Source organism: Ahaetulla prasina, chromosome 2, assembly GCF_028640845.1.
Source record: "Ahaetulla prasina isolate Xishuangbanna chromosome 2, ASM2864084v1, whole genome shotgun sequence".
Taxonomy (NCBI): domain Eukaryota; kingdom Metazoa; phylum Chordata; class Lepidosauria; order Squamata; family Colubridae; genus Ahaetulla; species Ahaetulla prasina.
Window position 1 is genome coordinate 86,161,308 of NC_080540.1, and position 25,172 is coordinate 86,186,479.

At 42.6% G+C, this 25,172-nt stretch overlaps 1 protein-coding gene across 2 annotated transcripts in view; it reads right to left on the minus strand.

Annotated features, from left to right (window-relative positions):
* Nucleotides 1–16,647, minus strand: part of LARP1 (La ribonucleoprotein 1, translational regulator) — a 106,857-nt gene extending 90,210 nt beyond the window's left edge. For both annotated transcript variants that reach the window (XM_058166576.1, XM_058166575.1), the window contains exon 1: nt 15,948–16,647. In XM_058166576.1, coding sequence (XP_058022559.1) covers nt 15,948–16,437 — 490 coding nt within the window. In that variant the 5' untranslated portion in view covers nt 16,438–16,647. The remainder of the gene's footprint in view (nt 1–15,947) is intronic.
* Between the last annotated feature and the right edge of the window lie 8,525 nt (nt 16,648–25,172).

Sequence of the window (25,172 nt, forward strand, 5' to 3'; positions counted from 1 at the left end):
CTGTCTGGTTGCTGGTCTTGCCTACTGAAATACACCCTTTGGGGTGAGAGGTGTTAAACCCTGTGTCTGTAGAACGAAACGAAAGCCTACGAAAATAAGGTGAGGGACGGCGGTCGACTCGCCTGCACAAAGGTGACAGGACATTTCTCCTGTCCTTGGGTCTCCACCAGAATGGGCTCCAGAACCTCTCCAAAAAGCTTGCCACCCTTGAAGAGAACAGAGGTTAGCTTCCATTTGTATCTCATATCCACCTGCCAGTGGTAAAGCCACAGGAGGTGGTGGGCTGTCACCGAGGCAATGGCCCTGGAAGCAAACTTGGCGGCTTCACCGCCAAGGGAATCACCGGGAAGGGATTCCCTGCTCTAAATGGATAGAGTCTGTGAGTGAGGGTCTTGGAAGGCTGTCCAGTCCCTTTGGGCCATGGGTGCTAGATGTTGGCTCTGATGAAAGGGGGTATCAGATGCCACAGAGGCAGTGTTGCCGTAAACCTGCAGCAATCTCCTGCACTATGGCCTCTGAGATCAGAGTTCTCATTTGTTCAGAAATTTCGGGCCCCTGGCCCTTCCTTGGGCGGAGCCCCATCGCTGTCAGAGTGAAGGTAGCTTCTGGCACAGAATTTGACCTCTTTTGAGGTGGGTGCCAACCTTTTTCTACTGAAGGCAGATTAGGTATTGGAACAGAAAATATCTCTGTCTAATATTGCCATTAGAGGTTGGGAGGCTTGTTCTATGGCACCATCTGGTGACCAGGCTCGGTAGCTGAGAGAGTGCAATTGCTTTACCTATAAAAAGCTTCCAACAGCTGCATTTCCAAAGCGTGGGAAGTGACAGCTTCTTCCCTGGAGAAGCTTCCCAGCCCCTGGCACTTCACAGCTTTCTCAGCTTTGGCCATGTCTTTGTCTATGGGCTTCTGACGCCTTCTGGGTCCTTCTCTTCTGTCTTAGAGATCTTCTTGGCCAATAAGGCTTTCACCCTAATTCTGGCCACCGCTCCTTTAACAGCCAATTTTTGGCCTGAGGAGCTTCCTCTGCTCATCTGGGACTTCACAGGGACACCCATCTTCCCCACTTACTCCCAGTTCCTCCTGACTGCCTGAAGGCGTGGAAGCTGCCATTTTAAAATCCCAGGCGTTTGTGATAACAAGGCAGGCTCATTCTGAAAGAACCCTGCTGCTGCAGTTTGTATTGCATTAGTTTGCATTTGCCAACAAACAGTATGCCCAGGATTATCCAGGCAATGACTTAGTTCCCTCTGCAGGGTGTGGGACGGTGCCAGGAGCCTCGGCTCTTGTCAGTTCTGAGCCGAATTAAGTTTTATCCCCCTCCGCTTAAATGCGGGAATGGCAGGACCTCCGCTCTCCGTTTGAGCCGGCTAGACGGCTGTGCCGGATGGACCGGGAGCCAGCCACTAGTTCGCTTTCCTAGCAAATGCTACACAAATCCGCTCTCTTACTGAGGCTGTTTGAGAATCCAGGGAATTATAAATTGACAGTTGTCTGAAGCTATTTTTCTCAAGCAACTCTGCTGGGCGAAGACTGAGTCGAAACTGGGGAGACACACAGGCAAGGAGGCATGACCAGAAGATTGACAGACACAGTCTCCGGGCAGAAAGGCAGAGTTAACCCATTCCTTGGAATCTCTACTCAGCACACTGGAGAAAGGGCAAAGTCCTTATCTCTAGGGGGATGCTGTTGCAGAGAAAGGGAACCTGGAGTACACCCACTCTGCCAGAACTAAAATATTGCCTACTTATAAAGAAACTCTGTCAACCATAGATAATTTAAGATACAAAAAGACAACAAGCTTTTCAAACAGTTTAAACTAAACCTACCAATAGCATTACAGTGAAAAAAGGTAATGAATTCAAATAAGAAAAGTTATTTTTGCAAGTGCTTATATTTTGAGAACTCCAATTACAAAGAAATATTATTTTCTTTCATGACTGTGCCAGCTTACAAGTCTTTTGTCTTGTATTCATGTTCTTCTCATTATAAAAATATCATAAGGCAAAAAAAAGGAACAAAAACAGTAGCTCATTTAGTGGCAATGCTACCCAAAATTTATGTTGGATGCACAATGAAGTGATTGCTGTACCGTATGTTCCTAGATATTACGGTACCAAGTACTAGTTCCACCAGATGTTTTTTCTTCTCATATTAACAGGATAACAAATAACCCTAGGACATTTAGACTATCATAAAATTGATAAACTGAATATCCAGGAAAAATGGCTGATAAGGTCAAAACAATTTACTCTTTTGTGAAACACGGAGACTGCAAAATTCTTTTGCTGCAAGGGTAAAAAAAAAATTGTCCCTAAAAATTTTTTTTCTCAAAATCAGCCATTTTTGCTAACAAGTCATACTTACCAGTTCTACAAAAGACTAAGCTATACAGTGGATTTATTTGTAAAATTTATTAGCCACATATTTCACTTCCTGGTAACTTTACCAAAGCTTACTCATTAAGTAAATAATTTTAATTAAATAAAAGTTTACGCCAAAATAAACTACAGAGGTTTAACAGCAACCATTTTTTTGCAAATACAGAATCGCTACAGAAGATAGTTGACAGTGTCTACAGAGCATACCTAATTAAAACAAATTAAAATTAAAACAAAAACATCCTTCTGAAATTCCTTTTCTGTTAGTAGTTTAATCTGGTACATAATTGATTTCTGTTCCTAGAAAATAAGGCTGTAGACTTAGTAATCTCTCAAAAGCTACTTTTGAAGATAATCTAGAACCTGCAGCACTCAGAAAGTAACAGCCTCCCATAGTCTATAACTACTTTGTGAATTATACAGCCTGGAATGCCAGAAATAATAACAACTTCCAGTCTTCAAGTCAGTGATCTAGATGTTTTCACCATGAGAAGAAGACTGGTAACCAAGAAAAAAACATTTTTGTAAGTGGTGTCTTGACTTCAGAATTTCTTCTCATAGAAGAATGATAGGTTTAAGTACAGACAGTTGTAGCTTGACCAAGGTAACTAGGGTAGGAAACTCTTATGCTAAGCAAAGTGGTCATAAAATATTACAGCATGTGATTATGCTGACTTATGAAGATGGTTGCGGCAGTCCTGGTTGCTGTTAGGCAAATCCAGCAAGATTGCTGAGTCCCACAGTCAGGTGATCACTATTTCTGACCAGCTTCTCGACTGATTTTGTCCAAAGCTAGCATGACTGCAGGACATTGTAACCATCATAACTGCAAGCTGGTTGCCAAGCATCTAAATTGAGATCATGGGATCATAGGGATGCTCCACCAGCCTCAATTATGAGGAAGGTTATAAGTCCTCCTTAGTCAATTCCATTGTAACTTCAAATGGTCACTAGAGAAGTGGTCATTCAATGAGGATTACTTCTAAACCAATTTTTCTAGAAACATGCACATAACATAAAGCATGCTTTCTCAATACACTGGGTTCAAAGTTTTGCTCAGTTATTTTGGATCAGTCATCTGTAAGCAGCAACCAAACCTAGCCTATTTTAGTTGTTCCAGGTTTTGGCCAAAACAATATCCAGAAGAACCCAGAAATAATTGTATGACTTTTAACATGTAAAGCTGGAGGCCCATCAGACCTTTTCCCTCCTCTGCATGGCTATCCCATCATCTTCCAATTTTTACACCTTCAATCCCCACCTCTCCTTGAAGTAGCATGTCCTAAATTCAAAGCAAGATATATCCCACCTTCCCCTAATCTCACCAAGACCACCTCCTCTGTCACAAGTGTGTGTGTGTGTGTGTGTGTGTGTGTGTGTGTGTGTGTATCACTATCAGAAAACCTTTCAGCCTTGACTTTGACTTCTCACCCTCAGGACAACTGTCTGGAACAATCATATTTCATTCTGTATCTAGAATAAGAACATGTATTACAAAAACACCAAAAATATTCACGTTTTCATTCAAGTACATAAGGACAATTCAAGCACAAAACATTTTGCGCACCTTTCTGCAAAGATACAAACACATTTTGATAGACCTTTATAGCCTTCTGTTGCTGGGACTGTAAGATATTAACTCTTGAGAAAAGCATGGTGTAATACATGGTGTAATAAATACATAGGTTGGCAAGTTCTATAATTTTCAAGAACAACCTCTCCCTACGCCTGAAAAGTTTTCAATCAGTGTATGCTACCTGCTCTAATATATGCCAGCGAAACATGGACACTAACCTCATAATCAATACAAAAGCTACGAGTGGCACAAACCACTATGGAAAGATACATGCTTGGCATCAGAAGACAAGAAAGAAAGACCTGCACATGGATTAGAGAACAAATGAAAATATACGATGCCATCAAAACAGTAAAAGAACTGAAATGGAAATGGGTTGGTCACATAGCAAGAAGAACTGATGGACTAAGGAAGTCATAGAATGGATTCCACTTGATAAAAAGCTTCCACAAAAGAAATCTAAAATAAGATGGAGCAACGACATCAAGTATTGCAGATGCAACTGGCAAAGGAAAGCTCAAAACCATATTGATTAGAAACATCTAATGCAGAAGAGGCCTTCATCCTGCAGTGAATAGAAGATGATGATGATGATGATCATATACATATGTACTGTTGAGAATTCTAAATTCCTTTATGTGTTCATGATTGCAAGTATTTCAAGATTTCATTTAATGAAAACCTGGAATGTTTTGTAACTACAATGGTAGCTAAAGATCACAATTGTTCTTTTTGTATAGTAAAATACATGACACATTGCAGTTATTTTTCTGTGCTATTGCTCAACAAATGTATCAGAATCCCACGTAGCTACATAAATTCATTTTGGAAAGAAGGTCCTTTTCTCTACATCCTGCTTTGAGCAAAACAAACTGCAGTCCCAAATCTCTCCATAGATAGTGGTCATTCTGTAATATACATTAAACCAAAGAATATATAAATATTAGTAAGTTCACTTTGTAGTGCCAGCAATGATTCTTCTTGCATATGTATTCCCACGCACTCTTGTTTGGGTGTCAGTGAGCACACACATATGCTCCCTCCTCCAATTTTATTTAAAATGACAAATAGCGGTGCACACCCAATGTGGACCTTATGTAAGTTACAGAACCATTTCTTATTCTCTTTTCTATAGTTCACAAGATTAATACAGTTCACAATATTAATATATACAAAGTTTTAGTCATTAATGCACACTGCATTGTTCAATCCCTTTGAATATCTTTGATTACATCTATTTGATAGTGCTCACGATCAAACAAATTCAACAACATCTCAAGAACTACAGATTTCTCACTCCACAAAGACAAATGGTTGTATAGGAACAATAATTTCTCCTACTGCTACATGATGCAACATGAAAAATAAACCTAGTCTGAATAAACTGAAATGATTTACATTTCATAAACTAGCAAAAACCAGATTCCTACTCGTTCACTCTGCCATATCACATATCCAATTTTTCCCAGAAAGCTAAGAAAGTCAATTGCTATTAGCGATCAATCCCTTCATTTAGCATCTTCAGCCATTTCCATTCTACTAGACTAAAATGTTCCTAATAGACTGGCTAGGTGGCTCAGTGGCTTGTCGATCAGAAAGGTCAGCAGTTCAGCGGTTCTAAGTCTCCTGCATGAGCAGGGGGTTGGACTAAATGACCTCCAAGGTCCCTTCCAACTCTGTTACTGTTAATTCCCCAAAACGATTAGCATAACCAATTTCCAGTTTCTGTATGAAACAGAAAATGTATTGGTTTAATTCTAAACAAATCATCCTACCAGTAGATTTCTGCTGAGCCATTTAATACTGATTCCAGTTTGGAAGGGGAGGAACTCTTTGGAAATTCCAGGTTCCATCAATCTGCATTTCTCAACAACCCACTATTCTCAGAACAATAGTGTTCTGGTCTGTAAATCTGAAACAAAATATTCAGTTTCAGTCCTATTTTTTATGGGAACATTTTGCGTGCAACCTTTTAATTTATAAATTTGCAAGTTACCATATACTACACAACAATCCAATTAGCAACCAGTTTGAGAAGACAAAATGAGTGGCATCCACAATTATGAATCTTTCAACTACAGTTTCATATTTAAATAGTGGATTTCATGATCATAGGCCCATGATGGTGAACCTATCGCACACATGCCACAGGTGGCATGTAGAGCCCTCTCTTCAGGTAAACAAGCCATCACCCAGCTCTACCCCGCATGCATGGGCACCTCCCTCTGGCCAGCTGATTTTTTGAGTCTCTGCCATGCATGCGCAGGGGGCGGGGCGCATTCAGGAGACACCCACACATGCCGAGGGGGTCACGCGCACATTTGTGGGGGGAGAGCAGGGGTGCAGCACCCCCCCAGCCCGTTTTTAGTCCCAGGAGGCTGCAGGGAGGCCTGCTAGATCCAAAACATGACAGGGGAATTGTGCGTGCCTGTGCAGAGGGAGGGCAAGAAGGAGCACACGCGCATGTACAGGGGCATCACGCACATTGCAGAATGGGTGTAGGCATGCGCACGTGTGTACTTTCGGCACGCAAAAAGGTTAGCGAACACTGTCATAGGCAATAGAATTCTATTTAAAGCAAAAAGATGTTCAAGAAAGGTTGACCAAAATCTCTCTTCTGCACTGAATACCTAAACCCAAGCAGAGTGCTACTGTGCAAGGCTCTATTTCCATCTTTAATATAAAAATGCAAGTTCTGTTCCTTCTTCTGATCCCTAGCCCAGCCCAATAAAATATCCAAGTGTAAACTTTCCAGGAATTTGAAAACCCAGGGGGAATGTTTAAGATGTTTTCAGAAGAAATCGCAAAACTGAAATACTGTACTATACATGCTAAATATTGATTTCCACAAAACCCTTTAGTGATCTTAACTAATTTTCTACCTCGGGAAAATGCATTATGTATGCCTGGCTTTATTTATTAACATTATAATGTTAGGCATTACTAAATAAATATGTGTTCTGATTGAAAGTACCTTTAAGCGTATTTGTTACAAATCAGCCAATAAACAGCCACAGAATAAGAAAGCTTTCAATAAAGGTTGAAAGCAGCTGCGTTTAATTCTTTCTTCCTTGATAGAAAGGGTCATCCTATATTCTTCCACAGAAATAAAAATTATTTCCAGCAACCTCAAAGTGATTTTTAGAGCCTAGTTTCTATCCAACTATTATATCTGCATAGACAAGGAAAAATGATTTAAATACCAGGATTATTAAATCATGGTTTAATTTGCAATTGTTTTACAATTGTTTCCCAAATGTCAAAATTATGCAGCTTCATATTTAAAGCTTATGTAGTTCAGTGTTCTGTTCCCACCAGTCAATTGTATGCCTTTAGGAAAATGACAAGGAGACCACAAGTGATTCTTTTCCTTGTTTTTATTCTAAATATTGGCTTTTTTAATATGAATTAATCAAAAGCACTGATCATTTTAAAAATAGATATTTAATACTATAATTTAAATTATATTAGATATACCATATATTCCAAGTTAGGAAATTAATTCTGTTGTGCCCAAGTATTTAAAGTAAACTAAAAAATCAGAAAAGCCTGGATTCTGATCAATGGATTAGCAAGTGTTAAAACAACTGCTGTGCACTATTTTTTTAAAAAAATCATTTTATAAAAATGACAGCTTGACAGTAATAATGAATAAATTTAGTATATTCTGTTTATACCTGCAACTCTACCAAACATCTCTTGTTCTCTACAACCTAGTTTCCTTTTAATTCTTAAAATCTCCCATCAGAACAGCTATAGTCTTCAAATCCTTCCTGAAAGCATGGAATGTCCATAAAGCCTTTTCTTTTATAAGAATCACAACTTCAATATACCAGCTGCAATCACATCTTCTCCTTTTTATATGCATATTAAACTTGGCATACAAATGTTAAGCCAGTTTTACTCTAAAACCAAAATAAAGAATACAACAGAAATAGAAGGGCGTAAGTTAAGAGATAAATTCTGTATAATTTGGGGGGGGAAATACAAAACCCCAAAACAATATCCTATTAATCTTTTCATTTAATATTACTTTATTCAATTTTTCATGAACAAGCAATGCCTAAAGAAAGTATCAAAAATTTATCCGAAAGTTAAGGGAAAAATGGAAGGGAAACGACAAATGTTAAGCAATTTTATTCTTTCTGTTGATTGCATTAAAAAATCAACTCATTTAAAACAAATTAAGCTTAAATTAGAATATTGTTATAAGCATTTCATGGATCAATTAGGGAAACATTTAAAATATGGGACTTATTTACTATATACTCTTACTCATATATCCCAGAAGACTAAATGTTACTCAATAATTTAACTATATACTTTTATATTTAATAAAACAAGAACAAAGAAAAATGTAAAACAGGTATTATCAGTTTTTACATACCTCAAAAGCCTTTGCAAAAACAGCAACATATAAAAAACTCTCCTATATGAATCACATCAAACTTCAAAGTATATCTGGCCTTAGGCCAAAAACTGTTTACTTAAGACAATGATGAATTAAAAAGATAACAACATAAAACTATTTTTTCAGAAGCATCATCCTCTTTGTACCAAAAGTAGATGAAACTGCAGTTAACAAGTATGAGGAGGGGGAAATGATTAGTTCCAAACTTGGAACAAAACCCTCAATCAGTATATTCCAAAAGGATTCTTCCAACAAAACTTAAATCAAAATATTTTCAGTGTTCCATCATCAAAACAATACCAACAACCTCATTCCCCCACTTTCTGTTCTAAGTAGCTTGGAGTAGTACATGCTAAATTATATTTATCACCTAGCTTGCAGAAAAACTAGCCTAAATATGACTCCTTAAAAGGAATTAAATGTTTTAAACATCCCTCCTGCACAAACAACTAACCCCAGCAACAGATACAAATAGTTCATAATCAGTAACCAAAGAGTGAAAAATGCTTTTCTGGCTATTACTTCTAAAGTTGCTTCTTAATGCACAAGCACAATAGGTTTTTATTTTTACACATTTGGCAACTTGCCTAAAAATTGCTTCAAATTGTGAAAGTAGAATTCATGTATTACAACCTATGAATTTTCCTTAAATGAAATAATTTAAAAACAGAAATAAATTTACATACCAGGCAGGCAGCAGTATAAGGTTAACTCTATCAATCCCATCTTTCTTTCCTTCAATTCAATAAAATTCCCATCACTAGCAACCTGTTGTTTTATTGGCTATTATAATATAATATAATAATATTCATAGGTTGGAGGGGGTTTTTTTTTCTTTAAAGGGCAACAGCAGAATGCTGGATCATTTAAACATGAAACAAAATGCCTCAGCATTATTTTGTTCCAATGTTGGAATATTTTGCAGCCCTCTAATACAGAATTCAGCAAATGACAATGCTATATTGTTACCTTTCTTTCAAAATTGAGGTATGAATTAGAAATTGAAGCAACTACATTTCCAATAAAGGAGAATATTTGCAGCTCAGAGTTGTTGTTTTTTCTTGCAGAAAACTAGGTAACATTATCAGTGCTAGGCAAACCAAGCTCAGAGAGCAACAAGGACCCCTCAACTATTCTTCAATTCTCCTTTTTCTGTTGCATAATCACAGCAAACAGATTCAGGCAAATTGAAACACTATGCAGATCTTCTGAAAGAGAACTTTATCCTATAAAACTACTAAGGGAGCTTTATAAGCATTAAAAAAAAGGCCTAGTTTCTTCTCAATGATGATTGTACCATAACATTCTTCCTAAAATATAAGATGAAAAACAATACTAGAACAATGAGATAATCTTCAAATTAAGCAAGTATAACAGTTTACACATATTATCAGTAAACTAATGGTTCCTTCAAGAACAGAATCCCAAATATTGCATAGTACCTTTTGTAGAATTAAATTACACAAAAAGTTATTTTGCAGAAACAGGTATGTTTAAGATTTAACTTGACAAGATATGGCCTAACTTCCCCAAATTTGTTCGTTTATAACAATTGGGACCAGAACTTCTACTGCCAAGCAATGCAGTCATTAAGTTGTATGCCAATTTCACAATCTTTTTTGTCTAGGAATGGCAATCATAGGATCTTGGGATTCTGCAATTATAAATATATGCTAGTTGCCATGTACCCAAAAATTGATCATGTGACCAGAGAGATACTGCAAGGGTCATCAGTGCAAGAACATCCTAAGTCACTTTTTTCAGCATTATTGTAACATCAGTCATTGAATGAACCATCAGTTAAGGACCACTGTAAAACAGTGCACGAAGGATATTTTAACAATTGGCATACCGTATATACTCGAATATAAGCCGATCCGAGTATAAGCCGAGGTCCCCAATTTTACCCCAAAAACTGGGGTAAACTGGGGACTCGAGTATAAGCCGAGGGTGGGAAATGAGGCACCTACGGTTGAAACCCTCCTCCTCAGCTGAGAAGGCTGGCGGCTCCCCGCCCGCCTCTCACTGCACCGGCAGGGCTTCCCAGCCGTCCGGTAAAATGTGAAAAAAAAAAACAAAAACTCGAGTATAAGCCGTATATACTCGAGTATAAGCGAGGCTTAAAAACAAAACTCAGTATAAGCCGTATAGACCAGTATAAGCCGAGGTCCCCAATTTTACCCCAAAAACTGGGGTAAACTGGGACTCAGTATAAGCCGAGGTCCCCAATTTTACCCCAAAAACTGGGGTAAACTGGGACTCTGCATTGAAGATATCTGTGTATTTTTTTTCATATTTAATGAGGGGGCTCTAATCTAACATTTAGGCAAAAGATATTCTAGTGTAGGATTGTCAGAGATATCCACCTCTTTCAGTATCTGCACTATAAATTATGCACCCTAATCTTATTCAGTCAATGGAATTCATTGCCAAATAGCCATTAATGTAACTTTGATCAGTTGTAACTGTGTTGTGATATTGCAACAGTATAAGACTGAATTGGAGATTGTATGGCGATATCAGACAAAAATCAATGCTTTGGAAGTAAAAAAAAACAACAGATCTTCATTATATTTATATCCAGCCTTTCCTCCAGTTACACCAGTTATCCTACAAATTTCTCTTCCCACTCTCCAGCTTCAATATGGGTAGTCCTTGATTTAACAACCATATGTTTAGTCACTGTTCAGTTACAACTGCACCGAAAAGAGCCTCATGACCTGTTTTCACACTTAGGGCCATTGCCAAACTTCAGGCACTTGACAATTGGTGTGCATTTATGACAACTGCAGTGTCTCGTAGTCATCTGATCACCATTTGTAACTAGTGGTGAAATGCACTTACCTTCACTACCGGTTCGGAAATGTGATATGCAGAGGGTTAAAAACAGGAGGTAATGAAGTCCTGGTGGGTGGGCGGAGCCTCCCGCTGCTGGCCCTACCAGTTCACGCCAGCCAGATAGATCCAGCCAGATTTCACCGCTGCTTGTAACCTTCCCAGCTGACTTCTGACAAGCAAAGTCAATGGGGGAACCCAAGTAAATTAACAGCTATAACATTAGGGGTGCTCAAAAGTTGTGACATGCCTTGGGGATTGTAAATGATTACTTTAATATAATTTAGATGTGCTTAGTAAGTAACTACATACATAGAACTTTTTAGCATTTTATTTGTTTTAGGTCAAGGCAGACATGAACTTAACATCTGTCAGTGAACAATAAACTGAATGGAACCTGAATCTGGTTTCTACCCCCCTTCTAAATAAGTACTCTGACTACTATATCACACTGGCTTTTAGGAAATTCGTTCTTTCCTAGTATTCATTAGTTTCTAATTTTGTATTAACAGGGACATTAGATTTAAAAGGAAATTATACTGAATAAAGCACCAAAGGGAAAATATAAAAAACATGCACACAAAGCTTTTTATTGCAGCATCAAACCATGATTTAGTGTTATTTTACTAGGAGATAGGCTGAGTACATGTATTAGTCATAGTTTCTTTAATTGGCTGAATCCATACAGCATTGATACCCCTAGTCGAAGAATTTCAAGGTTTAGTATATAACACATGAACCAAGGCATAGCTTGAGAATGAAACAACAATGTTGCTGAAATTAAGCAGGGCCTTGATGAAAGACTGCTGTAATTTATGCATATTGAAAAGACTTCTGTCACATATAGTAAGAAATTAAGCTGGTTTTATACACGCTTGTATTAATGCAGTTAGTGAAGGCATTAGGAATAGATGATCAAACAGATCTCAAGTTAATTTTTCCCCTTAGGTGACTTCAGTTCTTCTGAAAGACACTGAATAAACATCTACTATATCGTATTTTAATTTCTTAATTTCAACAAAATCAAACTGCCTCAGGAGGTAGGAAACTTTCGTTCACTGCAGGTATTTAAACGAAGGATTGATGGCCATCTGTCAGATGTTGCAGTAACGGAATGGACCGAGAAGATCTCTATCCACTTCCAATATTTTCAGTCCAGTATTCTATTAGAACACTGTACCTCAACAATAGATATCCGATTTAGCTCTGATATCAGATTGGGTGTCTCCTTTTATCAAAAATCCACTTTGTTAAACATTTCTCATATAAAATAAAATTTCAATATTGTATGCTTTCTTATAACACATACACATTTGTAGTGTAACAATAAACTCTTAAACAATAAACACCTTTGGTATTGAGTATCACACAAATATAAATGTTCCCATCACATTTGCCCATGAACATCTTTAGCAAGTAAATGGCATAACACAGCAAGCTTTATAAAACAAACAGTTCTGGTTAGCTGTATCAATTCAATCCATTTAATCCATGCGGGTAATCTGCAATTGCTTAATCCAATCTGGGAATGTATGAGCACACCCATGTTTCTTTTCTCTCTATTGTTAAATTAGTTGTACTGGGAGTAGTCTGTCGCAGACAAAGAAGGAAAGGAATAAGGAAAGTGTGTTGCCGTAACTATCCAAGGGTATATAACAATCCATGGGTACATAAATTGGCAGTAGCAGTGATGATAGAACAGGTTTCCATTATGAATCACCTTTTACGAATTTAAAAGTTTGAAGCCTAATCAAATCTAAAAAATATCTTGAAACAAAATTTCTTCAGATTTTGCTTATAGAATCCCAAAGAACCTGGCATAGAGAAAAAGAAAGGAAACATATATTTCTTATTTAAGAGAAAGTGTTTATCAATAGTACTGCACTTTGTTTTAACTATGCGCTCTCATAATCAGCAACATGTACTTTTCAACAAAAATGCCCACAAAGAACTTAAATATTTGTTGTAGGAACAGATGTGGAGTTAAAAATCGGGAGACCATGAGTTCTAGTCCTCTCTTAGGCACGAAAGCCAACTGAATGATTTTGGGCCATTACTCTCTTTAGGCCAACTCATCTTACAGGGTTATTGTGGGGAAAACAGGCAGGAGCATTTAGGATGACTTAAGAAAAAAATAAAGGTGAGATAAAACTAAAACAAATATTTTCAATTAAAGCCAACATTTACATGAGTTGCTCAACATGCCAAGTTATCTTCTATCTCTATGTTCATGTAAACAGGTTACAGAGCAGTCTACTTTATTTGCTTGATATTGCCTTTCCTCCAAAAGCTACAAAAACTTATTGTGGAGATCTCAATTTTATTTCCCCAAACAGCAACCCTATGAGGTAGGTGGAACTGAAAGTGAATTATCTAGTTTCTATGGCTTATGGTCCACCTGAACCTGGATCTTTCTTGTTATGCTGAACAGATTAAACTGCCTCAGTACGATCACATTTCTTCCACTTTTACTGTATCAGATAACATTTAAGTACACCGATTCCTGTAATTTTAAAGTCATTTTAACACTGCGCTGTTATATTATAAAATGTAAATGTATTTTCCCCAATTTTGGAGGGAGAAACCAGATGGTGTGCAATCTATGTATCAATGAAACTGAATAATTCATTAGACTAAATATGCATACATTCATCAATAGACAATAATCAATATTCATAAGCTATTTAAACTACCATGAGGGCTTGACAAATTGTCTGTCTGCTAAATAGCCTTTTACTCTCGATTCAAAAAGCCGAAAACAACAGATTTCAAATTTATAAGTACCAACTTATGGTTATATTAAATCTTTTATCTCACTTGAAACCATATGTTTGCAAAGATAATGTACTACACAGCTTTCCAGTTTTGTCCAGCAAAGCAGTACTGTTTTTAATTTTGATAAATGCTATATATTTACATCACACGAGGGAGACAAAGTTGTCATCCCCAAAGTCAATTTAGTTAAGGAAATGACCGATTCTCTTTTTTTCAGTCTCCTCCCAGGATAAACGTTAGATCAGATTTCAGCGACGAAACTGAAGGCCTAAATGCCTACTACTACCATATACCAGAAAAGCCCATCTGCACTCAATAAACTACAGTAGAAAGGAATAAGCACACGTGGACATTTGAAAGACCTTTGCCCCACATACTTTAGGGACCTTCTTGCACCATCGGTGTGCACCACGTTAGGCGTGAGGGGAAGCGCCCTTTTCATAAATAAATGGCAATACATTACAGGAACCTTACAGGTGCAGAGAGGCCTATTTTTCTGCCTACCGTCCTAGGCGTAGGCTTCATTATCGCTACAAGTCGCGACAGCTCTCCGAAGGGGCTTTAAAGCAGCTTTCCCCCAAGAGCGCAAAGCTAAAAAAACAGACGGACTATACGACACAGCCGAAAAGGGGGAATCCAAAAAAACCCAAGGCTTCAGAGCGAGTTCAGGAAAATCACATGCTCGCAACCCAAAGAAAAACCACGTTGCCTTTACTGCAGTGGAATGCTGGGAAAGGGTGGAAACGCCGAATGGGCGACACACACACTGACACACACACACACGCCTAGCTATTGGGCGGCGAGGCGTTTGGGCGACGGAGCGCTCAAACCGTCGCCAGAGGCACGTTTGCGCTGGGGCCTACAAACGCCGCAACAACGCCATGGAACCTTCCAAATGCAGCACTTTTCCCAGTGCCCCGCCCCGGTTGAGCCGCATGACCCACCGCCGCCTCGGCCTCGCTTAAGTCAGCACACGGTCTGCCTGCTCCCTTCGGCTACACGCGCTTCGGATGCCCTCCTCCTCCGCTACAAGGGGGGGGGGCTCAGCTCTCGGTAGCTCGTCGCTTCTCCCCCACCACACATACACACCCAATTCAAGCAAATCAAAACGCCGACGGGTTTTTTAAAAAAATACACCCCCCCCAAAAAAAAACCAGCGTGCATTTTAAAAGTCCTCGGTGCCCAGGTTAAAGAATGGCTCCAGTTACCACCCCTTATTTTTCCTCTTCTGCCCTCTCCTCCATTCACGCCAAAGATCCCGGGCACGTCTACTTTAGACGGCGTTACACATTCATCTCCAGATTATTCTTAGCCTTCACCCAGCACCGCGCTATTCAACTAGGCCTATTTAGGAAAAGGAAGCGGCGCCGGGGTCTCCCGCTCAAGCCTCGTTAAACGTTTACCAATCCCGATATATCGCAATACCGGGAGTTCGCCCGGGAACTGAAAGGAAGTGAACGTAGTAGACGAATCCAATACACCACCACCACCCCCGGCCGTAACTTTACAAGGAAAAAGCAAATTCCCACCAAGCACGCGGACAGGGAGAAGGGGTTTGCTGGGGGCGGGGAACAGTTCGCGGGGCGCGTTTTGCAACCACCGAGGTCTACGGATATATTTCAAGCTTGGTTTCGAATGCCCCGTAGCACGCTTTCACCGACCCCCATTAGCCAGCCCCCTCGCCCGAATCAGTTTTTTGCCAAGAGGCTCACCGAGGTGCCGGGTGAAGTAGCACCGGGTGGGCGTACATGGACAAAGACAGGGTGGAGTTCTATTAAGGGGGGGGAAGAGCATGTCACCATATTGCAGAGGGAGGACTCCCCACCTCGAATGACTGGCTACCGCTTGCCATATCAGAATAAGCCTATCACCCCTACAACCACCCACCCCCCCATCACACACATACACACACACACCCGCCCGCCCCGCCAACCTCGGCCGCCCCAAAGGACTCATCCTACCTACCCACCTGGAGGGGACTGTCCGTTGAGAGTGACTAACGCCGCCGGGGCGTTTTTAGTCCAAGGGTTCACCTTGGGTGGAGGGGCCTCGATGAATTCCTTGCGGCCAACTCCTCCCTGCTCGCCGCCTTCCTCGCCGCCGCTGCTGCTGCTGCTGCTGGCTTCTCCGGGCAGCCGGTTTGACTCTATTATGCTGCTCCTTTGGTGCAGCAGGTTCTCCTTCTCCTGATGGTTGCTGTCCTCCTTCTGCTGTTTGATGCTGGGGGGCTTCAGCAGGGCCCCGTTTCGGCGCAGATGGTCTCCCACGTTGCCGCCGCCGCCGCCTTCTTCCTTGCTGCAGCTGTCGGGGCCGCCCCCCTTGCCCTCATCGGCGTTGGCCTTCTCTCCTTGGTGCATGAGGTGCTCGCCCTTCTCTTGAGGCTTCTTGATAACCAGCCCGTGTTCCTCGGCAGGCAGGAGCGGGTTGGCGGGCAGTAGAGCTTCCACCTGGGTAGCCATCTGCACCCCCGCAGAGCCTCCTCGTTCGCCCGCCTCCAGGCACTCCCGGACAACACGCGCCCGCCCCAAACTTTGCCGACTCCCCCTTTCCAGAACCGCCTCGCCGAGCCCAGCTCGGTTCTCCCCTTTTTTTTCCTCCGCTAAATTCTCTGCTCAGGTAAAGTCTGCACCCAAAGCTAGGGGGGGTCGAGCCGCCGGCTTCCTCCCCCCACCCTGGAAACCCAACCCCGACGTCCCCCCTCCCCCGTCTCCTCTTGATGCCGCCGCAGCAATATGGAGAAGCAAGGAGACCACGCGACTGGCCAGCGAGAGCGCGCGCCCCTCAGCCAGCTCCGCCTTAGAAAAGCCGAGAGAGCGTGCACGCTCGTCTCGGCAGCGAGCGCGCCTCGCAGAGGAAGTGGGGGGGGGGGAAGGCCACAGGCTCGAGCACGGAGGCCGCGCGCGTGCCTGATGCAATTTAGCGAGAAGAGACGCTTCTTAAAGGGGCAGAGTTCGGGAGAGCGCCGAAACTTTCACGGCGAAGGGCCTCGGTGAAGCGCGGTTTTCTCGCGGAGGTACCCCGCGTTCCAGTTTGACTGCTCGGAAGGTTGGGGGCCTCTTGTCTAATTTTCCTTCAGTTCTGAACTATAATTAATGTGGTTTCCCCCCCATAACTAAGATCAGGATAAATGTGTGATGTGAATGTGAAATGTGAATAAACCTGTTAAGTTGAAAGTAAATTCCACTGAATTTGTTCTTGTTAAAGGGTAACTTCTTTCTTCCCGGAAGTTTCATGTAAGGCTCTTAATGGACAGACGTGTTGTTAAGGGTGAGATATCACCATTTTCCTTCATTAACTTAATCTGTTTGAGGTCGGGTTTGTTTGTTTGTTTGTTTGTTTGTTTGTTTGAATGGCATCAAATAGGTGCCGATTTTCACCTGTAAAGTAACTTAAGGTGAGATACTGTGATTGACACAAACTCAGTAACATTCACAGTTCATTGTTGGAAGCTGGCTTTCGCAGCTTGTAATCCAACATTTTAACTCCTGTGCTGCATTGCCTTTAGATAAAGCCTTGTCTCACTCCTTTGCCAACCTGGAGCCTGCCTGTTTCACCATCTTCTGTCCGTATTGTGGCTTCCTGATCTGTATATAAGATTCTCAGGAGGACAATGAGGTGTTCTTGGATTTCCATTTTTCTGAGCACTTTCCATGGCTTGACATCCTACAGGACTCTAATCTGTTGGTAGCAATGACTTTTTTTATGTGTATGTGACCGGATAAGCATACTGATTAGAAGAGCACCAGCCTTTGATGAGGGTTCAAATCCTGGCTGCTACCCATCTTATGTGATTGTTGGGCAAAGACCCCTAACGCTTAAAAGTGTCTACCTCAGAATCACATGAAATGGAGAGTCATGCCATCACCGGGATTAAAAAGAGCTGCATCAGATTTTGGGGGTCTAAGACAATCTGATGATAATGGAGCTACTGGAAAAAACCACACATGGATACAACAAATGAGCATAGAACTGATGGAATGTTACTATAACAGTGGACCTAATGAGAGGAGATATATGGATAGCCAGGAGATCTAAATCCACACTCACTGAGAAATAACTAGTTCCCCCTATCTCAACATATGGTAGTGGAAAAGCAGTTACTCTCACAATTTTAAGTAAACCAACTAAACAGTACATTCTGGACTCAAAAAGACCTGGAAGAACAAATGGGCTTTCAGTCAACACTGAATTGGTATGGAGTAGACCTCCCAAGTCCAGAGGGAAGATACCACAGGAAGTCATGGAAAATAACAACTACAGTTGTAATGTATCTTTAAATGTTTTGGCGGGAAACAAGCACGTTGCTGATTGGTTAAAGCCGCCGGTTGAACTGTATATAAGGAGAGGTTTTTCCCCAGCCTGGTTGCTGGGTTCACCATATATTAAAGAGCTGTTGTCACTACCCTGGTCTCCAGCCTCGTTACTTCCCGAACTTAACACTGGCGGCGGTGGGATCTCGAGGCTAAGAGCACCAGGAACGAGCTGAAGCACGGAAGAACCGAACCCAGCAAACTCAGGGCAGAAAGCGGAGATGGCCAGCTACACTCCGCCGCCGTTTGACCCATCCAGGGAGAAATGGGGAACGTACATGACCCGTTTGAGCTTCCTAAAGCAAGCGAACTGCAAGGAGTTCCAGACAACCGCAAAGGGCATATTTCCTGAGCCACTGCGGTCCGAGGTCATCGACATCGCGGAAGCCCTGGCAGAGCCAACGCCGGTACAATCGGTATCGTGGCAAACTCTGCAAAATCTATTGAAGAACCATTTCGCGCCAACACCGTCCAAATACGTCGGCGTTTTGAATTTGGAGCGCGCAGACAGCAAGAGGCGAATCCATCAGCGATTACATGGCCGCCCTGAGAAAAGCCTCAAGACTGTGGGTACGAGACTTGGATGAGGAGCTGTTAGAGCAACTCATCCGTGGGGTCAGAGACATTCGTTTGCGGGCGGCTGCTATCAAAAAGCAATCTAACGCTGGCAAACGCTCTGGACGAAGCCAGAGCTCATGAGATGTCCACCCAAGCGGCGGAAACCCTACAAAAGCCACTCACGCCAGCGGCCTTGAAATCAACCCGGTCCACGAAGAAATCCAGACCGAATCAGGCGGCGAGGATGAGGAAGGAGTTTGCCTCACCGAGAGAAGGGCAAAGAAGACCGGGATGAATGCGGAAGTTGCGGAGGGCAACACCAGCGTCAACGATGCAAGTTCAAGGACGCTACATGTCGGCGGTGCGAGAAGAAGGGGCACCTGGCTCAAGTCTGTCGAGCACCCCAACCTTCCCGCCGCAAATTCAAACCAACCAATCAGGCGCAGGATCGGCAAGGCGACCCGCGATTGGTCAAAACAAAAGGCGCGAATTCAATCGAACGACCGTGATCATAGGCCGTGCAGCAACCCGCGTCGAGAAGAAAATCTTCACTAAACCGAAAATCGAAGGAGTGCCGTGCCGACTAGAAGTAGACACCGGGTCAGCGATCACAATCATGTCCTGGGACACTTTTGCGAAAGCTTTGCCGAGAATCGCCAGCGCAAACTGCAAACACAGCGGCTACGAGTGCACGACTACCAAGGGAATCGCATCCCTGTTCGAGGGACCACCTCCGTCCCGCCGAGTACGGACCACACAAGAAGACCCTGCCCATCACGATAGTCGAAGGGACCCTGCCAAGTCTGTTGGGACTAGACTGGTTCCGTGCATTGGGCATGGGAGTGACTGGCATCTACAGAAGTGACTTTAACCTAAAGACACACTCATGAGCGAGTTCGAAGATGTCTTCAAGGACTGCCTGGGCAAGTACAAGGGGACCCCTATTTCCTTCAATTTAGACCCCCAGGTAGCCCCCATCAGGTTAAAGGCAAGGAGAGTTCCTTTTGCCCTTAAACCCAAGATTGACAAGGAGATAGACAAGCTCATCAGTCAGGGGATTCTGGTGCCAGTCGATCACGCAAAGTGGGAGACGCCAATCGTCACCCCAGTGAAACCAGATGGGTCAGTTAGAATCTGCGCTGACTACAAGGCGACGTTAAACAAAGCCTTGCAGAAAAGCGCTTACCCGGTCCCCGTGGTGCAACACTTGCTGCACTCGCTGGGGCAAGGGCACGTTTTTGCCAAGTTAGATTTGGCTCAAGCCTATCAACAACTGCCCGTAGACGCCAACACAGCCGAAGCCCAGACGATTGTGACTCACAGAGGTGCTTTCAAGTGTACCCGGTTACAGTTTGGGGTGAGTGTGGCACCTGGTCTATTCCAAAATTTAATGGAGCGACTTCTGCAAGGGCTCCCGGGGGTAGTCCCCTATTTCGATGATGTATTGATATCAGCAGAAAATTTAGAAGAATTGGGGGAGCGGTTGAGAAAAGTTCTGGGCATTTTCCGGTCAGCCGGTCTAAAGGTTAAAGTGAACAAATGCCAGATAGGGGTAGAATCCGTAGAGTTCTTGGGCTACAGAATAGACAAGGAGGGAATTCACCCCACTGAAAGCAAGGTCAAGGCAATACGAAAGGCTCCAGCGCCCAAAAACAAAACAGAGCTACAGGCATTCCTGGGTCTAGTGAATTTTTACGCGGTCTTTTTAAAAAATAAGGCAACCATTGCCGAGCCGCTACATAAGCTACTGGGGAAGAATACTGCTTGGTCTTGGGGAAAGTCGGAAGCTAGGGCTTTCGAAGCAGTAAAAAACCTACTCTCGAGCGATAGCTTACTGATTCAGTATCATAGCTCATTGCCATTATTATTAGTTTGCGATGCTTCCCCTTACGGGGTGGGGGCTGTGCTCAGCCACAGGCTTCCGAATGGCACAGAAGCCCCAATAGCCTTCTACTCCAGAACGATGTCCTCGACAGAGAGGAACTATAGCCAGTTGGATAAGGAAGCGCTAGCCATTGTGTCAGGGGTTAAAAAGTTTCACGAATACGTTTTTGGTAGAGACTTTGAAATTGTTACAGACCATAGACCACTGTTAGGGATACTGGCTGGCGACCGCCCAACGCCTGTGGCACTTTCGCCACGATTGACCCGATGGACTATCTTCTTAGCCGCCTATTCCTACAAACTGCAGCATCGGCCCGGAAAGGAGTTGGGGCATGCGGACGCATTAAGCAGATGCCCACTACCAGGGCGATCGAGACCCCACCCGGGACGCCCATACTGTTAATTGACTCTCTGGACTCTGGCCCAGTCACGTCTAAGGAGGTGGCTCGGGCATCATACCGGGACATTACTTTGAGAACTGTACTCGGTTGGGTACAAGAGGGTGTCAGCGCCGGGCGAGCGTTTAAAGAATTTGTAAAAACGTGGGGAACTGTCGGCTCAAGGGGGGTGCCTGCTATGGGGGGATAGAGTGGTGATCCCAGAAAAATTGAGGAAAAGGGTGTTGGACCTCCTCCACGAGGGTCACCCAGGAATCGTTAGGATGAAGGGGCTAGCGAGAAGCTATGTGTGGTGGCCCTTAATGGACTCAGAAATTGCTGAAAGGGTAGGGAAATGCCAGGCCTGCCAGGAGTCCAGACCTCTACCCCCAACGGCCCCGGTTCGGGAATGGGAAAGACCCCAAGGGCCCTGGTCTAGAATCCACATTGATTTTGCCGGCCCCTTCCACGGCCAAACCTTCCTGGTAGTAGTAGATGCCTACTCCAAATGGCTGGAAATCATTCTCATGAGATCCATGACAGCCGAGGCCGTGATCTCAGTCCTACGGCACCTATTTGTAACCCATGGGTTGCCCGACACGCTAGTTTCCGATAACGGCCCGCAATTCACGGCAACCCAATTTGAGGAGTACTTGGCAGAAGAGGGCATCCGACATGCCCTCTCGGCGCCTTTCCACCCTGCGACGAATGGCCTTGCAGAGCGTTCCGTCCGGAGCGCAAAAGAGGCATTGTCCAGACTTAAGCCAGGTGACTGGCAAACAAAAATCGATGTGTTCCTGGCCGTCCAACACAGAACCCCCTGTGTCACAACCGGCAGAAGCCCAGCCGAATTATTAATGGGCCGAAAGCTCAGGTGCCCCCTAGACCGTTTAAATCCAAACTATACGCCGGAGGGTTACAAGGGGGAAATCGGAAAAACAAGAGGAATGGACATAGGAGACCGAGTGTGGGCACACAACTATGGTGAAGGCCCAACCTGGATAGCAGGACAAATCCTAAACAGAACAGGTCCAAAATCATACTTGGTGGAGTTAAAGGCGGCCGGTATGGGCGCCACATAGACCAAATACGAAAACGAATAGCCGAACAATCCGAATTAGTCGAAACAGGCCCTGACTATACAATGTTTGATTCCACAGCTGAATCAAACCCGGAAAAAATCGCAGGACTTATCTGAGTTTCCGGAGGTCCAGCGACGCCCACAGGTTCCAGTAGAAAACAGCAGGGATGACTCTGCTAATAATCCAGGGCCGGATGGCCTAGAGAAGGAGCTGAGAGGAGCAAACAGCCCCTCCGGTCAGCTCGACCCACTCCCAGGGAATGTACTGCGCAGGTCCGAAAGAGTCAGGAGACGCCCAGTCTATTTGCGTGATTACGTTGAAAAATAATATGTAAATATCATGTAAATATGGGTAAAGTGTTTTCTGGGAGGGAAGGAGTGTAATGTATCTTTAAATGTTTTGGCGGGAAACAAGCACGTTGCTGATTGGTTAAAGCCGGTTGAACTGTATATAAGGAGAGGTTTTTCCCCAGCCTGGTTGCTGGGTTCACCATATATTAAAGAGCTGTTGTCACTACCCTGGTCTCCAGCCTCGTTACTTCCCGAACTTAACAACAGTCCTCTGAGACTTTAAGATCCATATAGACAGGCAGGTACTGGCCAATCAACCAGGCAAAGTGATAACAGCCAAGGACCAGGAGACGGCAGTGATAGATATAGCAGTGCCAAGTTACAGAAACATTAGGAAACGAGTGTAAGAAGCTGGAGAAGTAGGAACTAGAGAGATGTGGAAAGTAAAGATCAAAGTGGTCACCATGATGGTAGGAGCACATGGAGCCATGACATCTATCATGGTAGGAGCCATGATAGAGTGACTCCAATAGATTTCAAGAACATCAGAACTCTGTCTAGAAGTATACACTATTATTCAGCCATAGCTTGAGGCAATATTAAGCCTGTCCTTGTGATTATTTTGGCAGAACAATAGTAGCCACCAGCTATCTTGCAGATTTTTCAGGTACACCTTTCTGTGGACATTGTTGATTTTGAAGCTACACTATCAGTGGAGAATATTGAATAAAGGGGGAAATACTACTTTAGCACAGTACAGCTAGAAACAATTTAAGACTGTTTTATAGATAGGATGAGATGAAGGTGAGGGCAAGGAGGAAAGGAATGATTATGCTACATTAGGTTCAAGTAGAGACATATCCACAGACAGAAAAGGAAGCATGATAGTAGTAACTCCTTTGCCCTAACTCAAACCCTTTTTTTCCCTTAATACCTCTTGGTTTCTTAATAGGAACAAAGAATTAAGTCTCAGGAAATCTAAACCTAGAGTGTTGAGGTAGGAAAACTCCCTTCTCAATTATGGCCTTTTCTGGCTACTGAGATTAGGAGCTACCCATCTAGCGCGAGTCATATACCAACATAACTTTTGCTCTTCTCTCGCATTCTTCTCTTGCTATTTTGACTTCTGTTCCCAATCATTACAGTTGCTTGACTTCTCTCTAAAGCAATGGATGATAAGTTTCATACATCATGAGGATGCCCTTGAACAGTAAACAGATAAGGGAGAAAATCCTTTTTAAAGTCTACAAGATGAGTTAAACCTATCTGATATGAAGGTACCAGTATGGTCAGAAAAACATTGTCAGAGCTTGTTAGTGCCATCGTTATATACTAGTACAGTACAGTACAGTACTAGTACATAGCACAATATGTAACAGCTGTATGCCATGCCATTTTCTAAGTACATGCTCAACTGGCTGAATGTACTACTCAGGACAAAAATATGTTTATCTAAATCAGGTTTTCCCAACTCCCTCTAGTTATATAGTAGAGGGAGTCTAGTAGAGTTATATAACCATCTATCTCACATACATGAGTGTATAATACAATAACCAGTTAAAACAAATAAAATAACAAACAAAATTAACCACAAATATAAATACTGTTATCTGTGTACTGTTCCTTAGTTTTCTGTGCTATGTCCTATCTCTCATACACTACTAGGAAGTACAAGAATAGTAGTTCTAAATCAGGGGCGGGTTTCAAAAACCCATTGCTACTGGTTCCTTGCGGGTGTGCACGTGCTTACACGCTTGCGCACATGCGCAATACTTTGCACAGAAGCATCCGGGCGGTGGCCAGACCCTCCTGCTGCCGCCACCAGTTCACGCGATCCAGGGTGAACCGGTAGCAACCCACCACTGTTTTAAATGCTTGAATGACATCAAACTGAGATATAGTGACATAAACAAAAAAAAAGTGAAAATTCCTATCATTCAATATTTTAGGCTTCAAGACTGTTTTATATGAAAAATAAATATGCAATCTCAGGTTTTATCCTTAGTGTTGCCATGCAGATATGTTTAAAAATAAAATAAAATAAAAATAAATGTAAATTAGAGGTAGGCAATTAAGTAGTCTGGCCTACAACCTCCATAAATCATAGGTTTCATGCCTCAGGGATTATAGGAACTGGAATGTGAACTGGAATGGTCCACGTCAGTTCAAATTCATTAGATTCCTTATTTGAGACCTGATTTTTTAAAAATTCCAAATTGTGACATACTATTACTTTAAAAATCATGTGTGATTTTATTTTTCTTCTTTGATGAGCTTAACTTTTGAGATCAGCAAAGATCAGCTAAATTTTGCCACTGGCTGAGATTCACCATCCACCTTAAATAACAACAGTGAAGAAGGAGATATTCTAATGTTATGACTGATAGATCCACTAGATATGAACAAATCTAGTAGGGAGTTAGTTTCCTTCAATTGAAGTGTAATAATTTGACCTCTCATTGGGCTAAAAAACCAGGAAATATAGAGTTGGGACCTGTTTAATTACATCATCACATAATATGCAGCTTTCTATACCATCGACCATGGTATTTTCCTAGAGCGGTTTTGGGGGATGGGAGTGGGAGGCCTTGTGTTATCCTGGTTCACTTCATTCCTCTGAGCTGCTCTCAGTCAGTATTGATAGGAGGGGAGAGATCCAGCCCTTGCCCACTGCTTTGCAGGGTTCCGCAGGG